Source organism: Mustela nigripes, chromosome 1 (assembly GCF_022355385.1).
Source record: "Mustela nigripes isolate SB6536 chromosome 1, MUSNIG.SB6536, whole genome shotgun sequence".
NCBI classification, from domain to species: domain Eukaryota; kingdom Metazoa; phylum Chordata; class Mammalia; order Carnivora; family Mustelidae; genus Mustela; species Mustela nigripes.
Window position 1 is genome coordinate 247,050,842 of NC_081557.1, and position 13,816 is coordinate 247,064,657.

The window sequence follows — 13,816 nt, forward strand, 5'->3', positions numbered from 1 at the left end:
TCCACAGTCACAAAAAAAAGAAGATCCGCACATCACCTACGTTCCGACGACCCAAGACTCTGCGTCTCCGAAGGCAACCCAAATACCCTCGAAAGAGCGCCCCCAGGAGAAACAAGCTTGACCACTATGCCATCATCAAGTTCCCCCTGACTACTGAGTCAGCCATGAAGAAAATAGAAGACAACAACACACTTGTGTTCATTGTGGATGTCAAGGCCAACAAGCACCAGATCAAACAGGCTGTGAAGAAGCTCTATGACATTGATGTAGCCAAGGTCAACACCTTAATCAGGCCTGATGGAGAGAAGAAGGCATACGTTCGGCTGGCCCCTGACTATGATGCTTTGGATGTTGCCAACAAAATTGGGATCATCTAAACTGAGTCCAGCTGGCTAAATCTAAATACAGTTTTTTCATGATAAAAAAAAAAAAAAAAGAAAGAAACCAGGCCTGGATGACTTGGCTCAGACTGTTCTTTCCTTGGGTAGAGAAGACACTCAGTTGAGCTCTAGCTACTCTGTGGTAGAAGGAGTAAAGGAGGTGGAAGCCAGGCCTCTTCAGCCCCAGAATTGTGGGACAAAGAGCAAGACACAAACACAGCAGTCAGACACCTGTCCTGAGTATGTAGGGTGGAACTGGGGAAGATACCAAAGGCAAGAGGAGGTCCTTCTGCCTCTTTCCGCTATCTGAGACTCTGAGAAGAGGCCTCATCACAGGTTAACTCATGTCTAACCCAAGTAGGGCCAGCATGGCCAGGCAGAGAAAAGTCATGATATTTAAATTTTTTTTAAGATTTTATTTATTTATTTGACAGAGAGAGATCACAATCAGGCAGAGAGGCAGGCAGAGAGAGAGAGAGAGAGGAGGAATCAGGCTCCCTGCTGAGCAGAGAGCCCGATGCGGGACTCGATCCCAGGACCCTGAGATCATGAGCTGAGCCGAAGGCAGCGGCTTAACCCACTGAGCCACCCAGGCGCCCCATGATATTTAAATTTAAAGTTATCTATACGTTCCACGTGAGGCCCTTGTGACTGAAAATATCTGAGAATCTGGCTGGGGATCCACAGTGCCTGTGAGGTAGGTGAGCAGCTGCAACGTGGGATGGAGATAAAATGGAAGTCACAGCCCGTCAGAGGGGGAGGTATTGGTGGGAGGAGGCCAGGGAAGGCGGAGTGGGTCAGAAAGGGCCATCAGGAAGAGAAACAGAGACAGACAGAGAGATATCCATGCATACATCAGCCATAGACTTCAGCCCAATACAGCAGGCCAAGAGCCACAAAGAGGACAAGAGGTGAAGAGGTTCCCAAGGACCAGTCTTCCCCTCAGCCACAAGGTCAGGCAACTCCACACCTCCCCACACGCCCCCACGCAGTTACCACCTTGGAGCGGAAAGGGTGGAAAATCTGACAGACTGAGCTTTTATTTTCCAAGACTTTTTATTCTCCAAGCTTTTGTTTTCCAAGGGACTGTTTAAATTATAGGACCAGATTACATTTAAACCAGAGAGGATGGAAATGTTCGCTGTTTCTACTCTTCACCAGCAGGGGGCGACGGAGGAAGGAGGTTGGATTAGTTAACAAAGGGACCACAACTTCTCCCTATTTTGGAGAGGTGGTGTGAGTTAAATTCACAATCCTGCTAAATATATTTAAAAATCAATTACAATGCAGAATATTAAATGCTATGAAAAGAAGCACAGGGTGCTATGGGAGCTCTACACCGCAAAAGAATTGCTGTATTGGATCAGACCCTCAGCACATTTAGCCCAGGATTTGGTGTTTCTAGTAAAACCCCATGTGCTGAGCACTAAAGTAGGAGCAGGGCTGATTTTGACGTTACATTTCATCAACTGGAAAATTGAGGGTATTCTTTGAAATATCACCAGCTTCTCATCATATCCCACTACATATTTGGCATCCCCTGATTTCTCCAAGTCCTCTTAAACATTTTTATACATCTGCACCATCTTTCAGAGGCTTTAAGTCTCTGTAGGGGGTATTTTTGAAACTTCTGAGTTTTTTCTTTTTAAGATTTTTTTTTTTTTTAATTGGGAGAGACAGAAAGCATGGGCGCGAGGGAGAGGGAGAGAGAATCTGAAGCTAACTCCGCACTGAGCAAAGAGCCCCTTGCGGGGCTCAGTCCCACAACCAGGAGATCATGACTTGAGCTGAAACCAAGAGTTGGATGCTTACCCAACTGAGCCACACAGGCACCCTTGAAACTGTCTATTATCATCCAGTTTCAATGAATTAGGAAGAGTGAGGTGAGGCAAGTTCTCTGTATCTGATTCTTCCTCTTCAGATGGTTTCCCCCAACCCTGAAAAAGAAAAAAAAAGAAGAAGAAGCCCAAGTATATGTTTGAAGTTTAGATAGTATGTATGGTTTTCTCAGAACGGCGCAAAACATGAATGTTATTTCCTTTTGCCACTAGAAATAACACCAGTATAACCCATGAGCTTTTTGGTGTCTCTGAACTAGAATAAGTCCATGGCCAGTTTTGAAAATATCCAGATCCCTGTCATAAACAAAACTTTAAGCATGGCTGAACAGTCAGTGTTTTCTCCCTTTCCTAGCTCGGGACTGCTGCCGAGAGAGAAGAGAAAGGGAAGCGGTCACTTGCTTTGCTCTTTCCCGTCTTCATTTCAATTCCTCCTCTACCCAAGTTGCTCAAGAAAGGAGAGGAAGGGAGGGGACAGGGAAGTTCTTACTTGACCTGTGTTCCTGCGAACCACTGTCAGCTCTCAGGGCTTGCCAGGGGTCTAAGCCTCTTTCTTTGCTGCTGCGCATGCTTTGGAAAACCCCCTCTCTTCTTCCCTAGGGTTCTCTCTCCTGCAGCTCACCTGCCAAGAGTCAAGGCATCCCTATGCCCAAAGGTTTCTTATTCTTTCTCTGCCCCGGAACAGGCACGGTCTCCAGCTTCCTTTCCTGTACACCTTCCTAGACAGGACCCTTTCTTATTAGGGTTCAGTAGCGGACCACAGAAATCTGTCTAGTTCACTTTAACAGAAGGAGCCTTACAACCATTTTATAGGAGGCTGACAAAAATTGTTTGGAAGGACAAGAAGAACACGCTCCAGGGGAAGCATCTAGAAGCAGCTACCAAAGCCAGGATCACATGTCTCTTGTGGTGAGGAAAGCTCTCACAGGCAGGATGAAATCTCTCTTGATTTGAGATGAAGAGACAAGCTCTCCAAAAATTCATGATCCCTTTTAGCATTCTGTTACACTGCTAATAAAACCCTAATTTGGTCTGGTAATGAAACAAAAGTGATTCAGGCCTTCTTTGCCAGGGAATGCTCTTGGGCGGGGGGCAGGGGACATGGAACCTAGTTCTGGCCAATAAAGGGAACTGTACTAGGGGATTCTGGGCAACATTTTTCTCCCTGATGAGGAAGAGGTCTCTGAGTATAGTCCTTTTTTTTTTCTTGTCATGCAATCTCTGTCTTCTGTGCTCACTTTTTTTTTTTTTTTAAGATTTTTATTTATTTGAGAGACAGCACAGAGGGAGAGCAAGAGTGAGAACAGACTCCCTGCTGAGCCCAATATGGGGCTCAATCTTAGGACCCTGGCATCATGACCTGAGCCAAAGGCAGACGCCCAACCCACTGAGCCCCAGGCGCTCCATCTGCCTTCCCTTCTTCCACTGGATACCGCTACATGCACACCTGTTTTTTAGAGTTGTGACAACCATCCCAAAAACAATGGGGCAAAAGGTCTGAGGACAGAAGCCATCCACTGAGAAGAGAGAACGTGGATGGATGAGAAGTGATCAGGTCCTTGATGGCAGCCCTGAACTGCACACCAGACTAGGACCTGCTACCATCAGGGATGTTGTCAAGTGAGACCATGAAATGCTTTGATCACTTGACCAATGATTCATCAGGCGTTCTGATACTTGCAGCCAAATACATGTTGACCGATAGGATCAATCTCTGGAAACTGTGATGAATCCTGAGAGAGGATGAGAGAGCCGGTCCCAGCCAAGGAGAAAGATGCAAAGGCAGCCCAACCCAACAAGGAAGTATTTTCATGTTTCTGCACAGTTGAGACTTTCTGAGCAAGTTTCATCTTGTTAAAGAACAAGCCAGGGGTGCCTGGGTGGCTCAGTGGGTTAAGCCTCTGCTTTTGGCTCAGGTTATGATCTCAGGGTCCTGGGATCTAGCCCCGTATCGGGCTCTCCTGCTTCCCCCTCCTCTCTCTCTCTCTCTCTCTCTGCCTGCCTCTCTGCCTACTTGTGAGCTCTCTATCAAATAAATAAATAAATAAATAAATCGTTAAAAAAAAAAAGAAAGAAAGAAAAAGCCATAGAAGTTAGAATAGGGCTATGGCAGAATAGTGAGGCAACTGAGGGCTTTACCTCCCCGATGTCTGTATTTACCTTTCGGGGCGGGGGGGGTACAGCCCGAAACCAGGGAGGCGTCCCAGGAGGTACAGACCAGGAGAAGCTTCACTTGTCTTCCCCCTGGAGACATTCACAGTTGACCCTTGGACAATATGTGTTTGAGCTGTGCAGGTCCACTTACTTGCAGGTTATTTTTCAATAAATACAGTACAGTAGTGTAAATGTGTTTTCTCTTTCGATTTTCTTAATAATATTTTCTTTTCTCTAATATATAATACCTATAACATGTAAAAATATAATATATAATATAATATATATAACATAATACCTGTAAGTTGCAAAATATGTCATCAAGTGTATATTATCGGTAAGTCTTCTAGTCAATAGTAGGCTGTTAGTAAGTATTAAGGAAGTCAGAAGTTATATGTGGATTTACAGCTGTGCAGGGGGTCTGTGCTCCAACCCCCCACAATGTTCAAGGGTCAAACATATTTATATTCCAGAAGGTAGACCCAGAACATTTCCTTTCTCTTTCTTTTTTTTTTCTAATATGGAATAATTTATTTTTGGTTTTTAAAAATTTTTAAATTTTTTGTTAACATATAATGTATTATTAGCCCCAGGGGTACAAGTCTGTGAATCACCAGGTTTGCACTTCACAACATCCCTTCTCTTTCTAAGGAATATGAGTATATACCATAGGCAGCAAACGTTTCTCTCCCTTTCTCAGGAGGGGAAGGGTGAAAGCTGTCCCTCTCATATATAAACTCTCAGATTCTTTATTTAGAGGGACTTACTCTCCTGCAGTGCAGGACCCAGGTTATATTGGGTAGCATCTGTCTTCCATCGTATCACTCTGGGGGTTCAGCAAGTAACCCATAGTTATTGATGTGAGTAATAATAACTTTGATCTCTGCTCCAAAAACTCATATGTGCCTTCAAGATAATGTAAGTAAATATATATATTAAAAATGTATCAGCCATAGAAAGAAGCCTGTGTATTGTTCTTTACTGGTGAACACGTGACTCAGTTATAAAAAGGCTAAGGTGATACTAGATCATGATGATATACATTGAAAGTGTTGTGCCAGATACATCAACAGAAACAAAGACATCCCAGTCCTCAGTCCCAATCTGATACAATAATTTGTAGGTACAAATTTCAATAAGAAAACAGAGAAGCTAGAGTGTTTCTACTCCAGACGAGGCAACCAGTTAAAGTATAGGCTTGGAGACCATGTCATATGATCAAAGGTTGAAGGATCTGGAGTATTTTGAAGAGTCATCACATATATGAGAGAGAAGATTCACATTCTTTTGATTGCCCAGAAAAAAATACTCACACTCAAGGAGAAGCAGACTTTAGCTTCATATAAAGAAAAATTTTTCTAACATAGCTTTCAGCAATGCAATGAACTTCTTTGAAAAACAGTGAGTTCTCCTGTTGTTGGAAGTAGCTCCAGGCTGGCTGCGGTGACCATCTGTTAGAGAGGTGGCACAGAAATCTGTGTTTTTGTGGGAGGCTCGTCTAATTAGCCCTTTGGGACCCTGGCAATGCTATGTCTCCACAAAGTTTAATTGATCATCATCCAAATATTCTGTTTTTGGCCTTTGTCCTATGGAGTTCCTTTCCTTGACATAATTGTTTTAACTTCCAGACTTGAAACCAGCACTCTTATCACGTACTTTGTCACTTCTGATAAGTTACTCTGGTCGGTATAATGGAGATACCAATACTACCTATTTTATAGGGTTACTGTGTTGAGTAAATGAACTAGTACCTGTAAAGCATGCTCAGCACTTAGAACATAACCTAATACACTTGATGCATTATGAGTAATATTCGTTTATTCGTATCTTTGCTTATTGCGTTTCTCTACCTTTTGCTTGGCTACCTACTCATCCTTCACACTTCCACTACTTTCAATTTACATGCCTCTTATTTTCAGTGAGTCCCTGTTCATACAGGTAAAGAGCCATGTGATGCATTACATGTTTATATCTTTGCTCATTTTAAAATTATTTTCCTACTGTATTCTATTATTTGCTAGTCATTTTACTATCAAGTTATAGGAGCTTTTTATATATTAGGTCTATGATAATAGTGGTAAATATTTTTCCCAGCCATCCTTTGTCTTTTGACCACAGAACTTTTGATGTGCAAGAAAAAAGTTTTTTGAAATATCGTATTGGTGTTTATCAATCTTTCACTCATGCAGAGCCCCTACTCTTCTCTCTATTCTTACTGACTCTAAATGGTGATTAAAAGGTGTAATCCTGGGGCTCCTGGGTGGCTCAGTGGGTTAAAGCCTCTGCCTGCGGCTCAGGTCATATCCCAGAGTTCTGGGATCGAGCCCCGCATTGGGCTCTCTGCTCGGTAGAGAGCCTATTTCCCTTCCTCTCTCTCTCTGCTTGTCTCTCTGCATGCTTGTGATCTCTGACCGTCAAATAAACAAATGAAAAATCTTTAAAAAAATAAGCCTCTGCCTTCAGCTCAGTTCATGATCCCAGGGTCCTGGGATCGAGCCCCACATCGGGCTCTCTGCTTGGCAGGTAGCCTGCTTCCCCCGCCTTTCTGTCTGCCTCTCTGCCTACTTGTGATATCTGTCTGTTAAATAAATAAATAAAATCTTAAAAAATAAAAAAATAAAAGGTGTAATCTCTTGCAGTAGCATTATGCTGTGAAAAGTTCTGATGTCTTCGCAGACACCCGGAAGAAACTGCTATGTCATTAAGATGCTCTAGCATTGTGCTTTTAAAAGCGACCCCTTTCTTGGAAATAATTTTCTAGTGTCTCTGCTGCTAAAGAATAGCTTCTCATAACATTTGATCACTTCCACAGCTTGAGTGTGTTTTGTGGCCAAGTCACTACAAGGCTCCGCTGCAGGGCTCCAGACAGACGGGAACTATTGTAACCATTATCCTTCCCTGCCAGTAAAAGTCAGGTTTCCAGCCAAACCACACACCTGTGGTAATAGGGAAACTGAGTCCCTACTCCTTAAATAAAAGGACCGGAGTTAGCTCGTGGTCATGTTGACATTTTAGCCCCATCTCTGGGCCAGTCACTGAGGAGAGGCAGCTGTGCTATACTGGGGTTGGTGTCGGAAAATCTGGTTGATTCGGTTCTGCTCAGTTCAATTCACCTATCCTGATCTTTGAAGTGCCAGTCACTCTGCTTGGTTATGGGCACAAAGAAGATCACATGAGTCTTCTGTGTATGACATTTAGTCTGGGTGAGCAGGAAAACAATCATGCCAATGTAATGTATAGTATAAGGAGCCCGTGATCTAACAGGGGAAATGGGATAATCAGTGACAACAGCAGAGTTAATGATACCCAGATACACAGAATATGTTTGGAAAATATGGAGAGGAAACTTGAAAAAGAAACCTCAGCTTATATCTGCTAAGCTTCTCCTGAACATTATCTGCACATACCTAGTAGTTTCTTGGTGAGTTACTTTTATTCACAACACTTTTTTTTTAAAAGATTTTATTTACTTATTTGACAGAGAGAGATCACAAGTAGGCAGAGAGGCAGGCAGAGAGAAAGAGGAGGAAGCAGGCTCCCCGCTGAGCAGAGAGCCCAATGTGGGACTCGATCCCAGGACCCTGAGATCAGGACCCGAGCCGAAGGCAGTGGCTTAACCCACTGAGCCACCCAGGCGCCCTTCACAACACTTTTGACACCAGGTGTTTGTTTATTTGTTTTTCCCTCCTGACACCAAATACAGTGTCTTTTCCAAAACCACTTTTCCAAGTGGTCCAGACTTCAATTAAAATATGGAATAATTTATTTTTTTTAATTTTTTAATTTTTTTTATTAACATATAATGGATTATTAGCCCCAGGGGTACAGGTCTGTGAATCACCAGGTTTGACTCAAACTACCCAGAGTTACTGCAGACTGCACAGGTTAAGACTCTATGAGACTGGGTGCCTGGGTGGCTCAGTCGGTTGGGTAACTGTCTCTTAGTTTCCACTCAGGTCGTGATCTCATGGGTCATGGAATTGAGCTCCATGGGGATGGGCCAGGGGCTTGAAGATTCTCTCCCTCTGCCCCTCTCTGTATTTGTGTGCACGTGCCTGCTCTCTCCCTCTCATTCTCTCTAACAAATAAGTAAATCTTAAAAAAAATAAAAGACTCTCCAAGACAGCTCCTACTCTAGATGCCATTCATAAGTCCTGGGCTTCCCATACTTCTGATGGACCAACTCTAAACTGGGGTTCCCATGACCTCTCTCAGGTTAGATAATTTACTAGAATGGCTAACAGAACTGATAAAGGCACTTTACTTACTATTACCAGATTCTTATAAAGGATAGAACTCAAGGACAGCCAAATAGAAGAGATGCACAGGGCAAGGAAGGGGGAAGGGGCATGGAGCTTCCACGCCCTTTCCAGACGTGTCACCCTCTCAGCACCTGATGTGTTCACCAACCAGGAAACTCTCTGGATCTTGTTATTTAGGGTTTTCACAGTGGTTCCATTACATAGGCGTGATTGCTTTCCTCCTCACCCAGACTAAATGTCACAATCTAAGGGAGTGTGGTATGTTGAGTGGTAGCCCTCCCAGATATGTATGTGTGTGCCAGGGACCCTGACCTTAGGCCCTGGAGTCCAACAGTGAACCTGACTCTGGTCTTTCACATCCCCTGGAGCAAAACAGGCCCATAACTTCAGGGTTTCACCCACCTTTTTAAATTTCTTTGATTACTGTGGTTTTGGGGCAAAGGGATTCATCTGGACTGAATGGCTGTTGCACAACTATTTTGCCATATTATTAATTTATTTATGCCTCCCTGTTTCCAAAAGAGGTATTCGTTTCCAGCAAAAAAGTGTGTTTACTGTATATGTTCAAGACTATGAAAGCCACCGACAGTACCTAAGTCACTGTCTCCTAGAAATTCCATAAAAGAACTCATTAAGACATGCGGGGAAACGAAGTACACATAGTGGGAACATGTGTGTATGTCGATATATGAATGGGTAGAAAGTTATTCACAACCCACGCAGCAGTTACACGACTTACAAAGATTAAGTAACTTGTCTGACTGTAAGGCCTACGCGGGAGAGTAGTGAACAGAAAGGACCGAGCTCCTCTCTGATTATGCAGAAATCCTCAGAGGAGACGTGGGATTCTAGGATTTGACCTATATGGTTTAAGTAAGCAAGCTCTCTACCCTCCAACCAGTTTATTTCAATTGGATTCCCTTCACAAAAGTTTATTGTGATAGGTGCTAGAGAAACAGAGGTGAGTAAAATAAACTCGGACTCAAAAAGTTCACAGTCGTGGGGGGGCCCAGAGAGAAGCACACAACTACGTTTTGAAGGGATGAGCTATAACTCTTGGAATCAAAATTTGATATTTTACTCGCGATGGGATGAGTACAAGAAATGTGTCGGCACAGCTTTACAGGGAGAGGGGTGTGGCAACAATAAAAAATTAATTTTATCGGGCGGTTGTCAGGGAAAGTTGCAAAGAAACGGGATTATTAGGTTGGACTTTTCGTGGTCAGCAGGTGTTCCCCTGGCGGGTGAAGCCTTATCCGCCGCAGCGACCCAGCGCTGGGGAGCGTTTAAACCCTGCGCGGGGCAGACACGCAGCGAATCCGGGAAAAGGGAGGATCTATTTCTGGCCTCCGCCGAGGTTCGGAGTTTGCCCACCGGCAGGGGGCGCCGTGGCCGCGCGCCCTCCGGCCGTTGCGTTTCCGGGCACTTGGGCCCGCGCCGCCGTCGCCGCCGAGCGCGCCCCGGCCGCGCGCCGCGCACCGCCTGCGCCGCTCCCGTTACCGAGGTAACCGCGGCGCCGACTCCGCGCCTGCAGGGATCGTCTCTCCGCGCCATTTTCAAACTGTCCTAGCGCCGGAGCCGGAGTCTGGGGCGGAAGGAGCCCGCGAGGGAGGCGAGGCGTGAGGAGGGATGCGGCCGCAGGCGGAGGAAGCGGCGGCTGGAGCCGCGGGTGAGTGCCGCTGTCGGGGCGGGAGGCCCGGGCGTGGCGGCGGTGGCGGCGACGCTCTAGCCGTGGCCTCCAGGGAGGTCCCCGCGGGCCGGGCCCGGGTGCTGCCGGGAGGGAGGCCGCGCGGCCGCGGGGAGGAAGTGGGGCCCGGCCGGGCGGGGCGCGGCGCGAAGATTCCCCGCCGGCTGCGCGTCCGACACCTCTACCCTTCGACACCCGGCGCTGAAGCTGCGTCCGGGAGGTGGACCTGGGGCAGCTCGAGCCTCCCGGTTTCCGCCGCGCCGCTCGCCGCGGGCGTCTGTGCGGTGTGTGCACTCCCGCCTCCGGCTAACCGCGGGGTTGATTTAGAAGTTAAAGTGCCCTCTCGTGCGAGAATCTTACAGGCTCTTCGTAAAAACACAGTGCCCTAAAGCGTGGGACGGAAGCCATTTGTTAACCTTTGCCCTGCACCTTCGAAAACATCCCCTTTACCTTCCAGTCTACTGTTCAGTGTGTAAGTTCAGTGTGGAGGGACTTGGCGGCAGCCCTAGTCAAGGCTGGTGTTTTGGTTTGGTTTTGGAGCCGCTGCGCCTACATACACACAGGCTACTTTTGTAAAAAGATGTCCTGGCTTTCAGCCCCCCACCTCCGCAGAGGTAAGCTAGCGAGCGGTTCTAAACAGGCGTGCGCGGGGGACCTCCAAACTAAGCTTCTGGGTTCTGCTAGAAACTTTCAGGAAAGCCACCGTGTTTGCCTGATGTAGGTGGGGGAGGACAGCGGCCCATGGGTTGAGGATGTTTTTTGGTTCTTCTTGGGGGGATTTTACTCTTCCGTCCGTCCTGTGTTTCGATGACTTTGGGGTGGGGGGATTCGTGTTCATTCTCTGTCTCAGCCAGTATGTGAGGAAGTATTATTTCTGGGCAGTCGAAGTTGGTACCAGACAAAAAGGAGAAATGTTGGAGGGGCGAGGCCTTGCTAGTTCGTGACAGGTGTATTTCCGATGTCTCCAGGAGTTTCTCCGTAAAGCCCTTCCCCAGGCAGGTCCCTCTTGTGGAACGAACCTAGAAAGTCCGTTGGGGAGGCCACTAAAAGAAAAGGTTAGCAAGAGTGTGGAGAAAGAAGGCTTTGTAGAAAGAGTAGATTAGAAGTGATTTGGTGAGTTGCCGCAGCTTGGTGCAGATACTACACTTGATCTTAGCCCAAAGGCCAAGAAGCGGTTGCAGCTTGGTACAGAAGCCAGAGTGCTGGACCAGGGCTCAGGAGACCGGAGTGCCCACCTTCTTTGTGGCCCAGTGGTTTGGGACAAGTTGCTCTCTAGACGCAGCCTTTCCTTGCCTTTGAATAGAGAGGATGTCTAGAATGCCCTGTCTCCTTTACAGGGTGAGTTGTGAGGATACGTTTTGCATGTATTCACATGCATTCACGTTTTATAAATTGTGAAAGACAATAGGGATGTTAAAACAAATTTTATTTGGTTTAGGAATATGAGTGCTAGGACTACATTTACCTGCAAAGTTTCTACACAAGCAGTCTTTAGAGAACTCCATTTTAGGGCACATTGGTAGGGAATATATTCATAAATATTGAAAAAGACAAAGATAAAAATGTGTGTAGAGATTCATATGCGTTTGTGTCTTTTTTGTGTGTGGAATTAAAATGTACTTGGGGAAATGCACAGATCTCAAGTGTCCTATTTGGAAAGCTTTGATAAATGCCATACACTTGGTGTAACCAGTGTCTAAATTAACAATATTTTCATCACCCCGGAAAGTTCCTTCTTAACCCTTCCAGTCTCCACCCACTCCTCTTGACCCAGGCCACAGCTCTACTGGTTTCTGTATACATAGTTTCATTTTGCCTGTTCTTGAAAGTCATGTAAATAGAATCATGCAGTATATGTGTCTGGCTTCTACTGTTCAAGTAATGTTTTCCAAATTAATTCACGTGGTTGACCTTTCTTTCTTTTTTTTTAAAGATTTTATTTATTTATTTGACAGAGAGAGATCACAAGTAGGCAGAGAGGCAGGCAGAGAGAGAGAGGAAGAGAAGCAGGCTCCCTGGTGAGCAGAGAGCCTGATGCGGGACTCGATCCTGAGCCGAAGGCAGTGGTTTAACCCACTGAGACACCCAGGCGCCCGGTTGACCTTTCTTTTATTTCTTTTCTTTTATTCCTGAGTAGTAGTATATTGTACAAATATCTCAGTTTATTTGTTGTCCTGCTCCAGTCTGGGGCTATTATGAAAAAGCTGTTATGAATATTCTCATAGACTCCATGGATGTTTATTTTCATTTGCTTGAATAAATACCTAGCAATATTATAGAGTTCTAGGGTAGAAGTTTAACTTTATAAGAAACTGCCAGACTTGGGGTACCTAAGTGGCTCAGTGGGTTAAAGCCTCTGCCTTGGCTCAGGTCTCGATCCCACGGTCCTGGGATGGAGCTCTGCATTGCATAGGGCTCTCTGCTCAGCAGGGAGCCTGCTTCCTCCTCTCTCTCTCTCTCTGCCTGCCTCTCTGCCTGTTTGTGATCTCTGTCAAATAAGTAAATAAAATCTTAAAAAGAAAGAAAGAAACTGCCAGACTTTTTCCCCAGTGCTTTTACATTCCCATCAGCAATGTGAAGATTCCAGTTGCTCCAAATCCTTGACAACATGTTTTTAATTTTAGCCATTCTAATATGGGTGAAATTATACCTCACTGTGGTTTTAATTCATAGTTCCCATGTAACTAATGGTGGTGAGCACCTCTTCATATGATTATTCCTATTCACTTATCTTTGCACATCTTTAGCCCATTTTCTTACCGAATTTTCTTTATTGTTATTATTGAACTGCAGTTCTTCATGTATGCCATATACAAATCCTTTGTTTGATATTATGAATATTTTCTCCTACACTTTCATTTTTCTTTTTGTTTTCTTAATGGAATATTTTGATGAGCAGCCATTGTTAATTTGATTAATTCCAAAAATTTATCAGATTTTTCTTTTGTACTTAGTGCTTCCAAAGAGGCTTTTTTAAAAAAGATATTTTGTTTATTTATTTGACAGACAGAGATCACAAGTAGAGGGGCAGGCAGAGAGAGAGGAAGGGAAGCAGGCTCGCTGCTGAGCAGAGAGCCCAATGCAGGGCTCTATACCAGAACCCTGGGATCATGACCTGAGATGAAGGCAGAGGCTTTAACCCACTGAGCCACCCAGGTGCCCTATTTTATTTATTTTTTTAAAAGATTTTATTTATTTATTTGAGAGACAGAGATCACAAGGCAGAGAGGCAGGCGAGGGGGAGGAGAGGCAGGCTCCCTGCTGAGGGAGTGGCACTCGATCCCAGGACCCTGAGATCATGACCTGAGCTGATGGCCGAGGCTTTAACCCACTGAGCCACCCAGACGCCCCTCAAAAAGGCATTTAAAGATTTAAAATCTTTAGACATTTAAAGATTTAAATCTTTAGGCATCTAAAGATTCTGCCTACCTCAAGCTTGGGAAAATATTCTTTGTTTTCTCCATTATTTTTTTAACTTTTTTATGTATAGATTTA

At 45.1% G+C, this 13,816-nt stretch overlaps 2 protein-coding genes and 1 pseudogene across 4 annotated transcripts in view; 2 read left to right on the forward strand and 1 right to left on the reverse strand.

The window, feature by feature from the left end:
- Positions 1-438, forward strand: part of LOC132015676 (large ribosomal subunit protein uL23) — a 965-nt gene extending 527 nt beyond the window's left edge. Inside the window, exon 2 of the mRNA XM_059396357.1 lies at positions 1-438. Within this exon, the coding sequence (XP_059252340.1) occupies positions 1-377 (377 nt within the window). The 3' untranslated portion in view covers positions 378-438.
- A 9,664-nt stretch (positions 439-10,102) lies between these two features.
- Positions 10,103-13,816, forward strand: part of CEP135 (centrosomal protein 135) — a 76,853-nt gene continuing 73,139 nt past the window's right edge. For 2 of the 3 annotated variants that reach the window (XM_059384274.1, XM_059384294.1), the window contains exon 1: positions 10,103-10,303. The gene's annotated coding sequence lies outside the window, so the exon portion shown is untranslated. Of the gene's footprint in view, positions 10,304-10,428; positions 10,936-13,816 lie in introns of those variants that run through there. The other variant, XM_059384284.1, reaches the window with a different exon arrangement.
- Positions 11,398-11,497, reverse strand: LOC132008644 (U2 spliceosomal RNA; annotated as a pseudogene).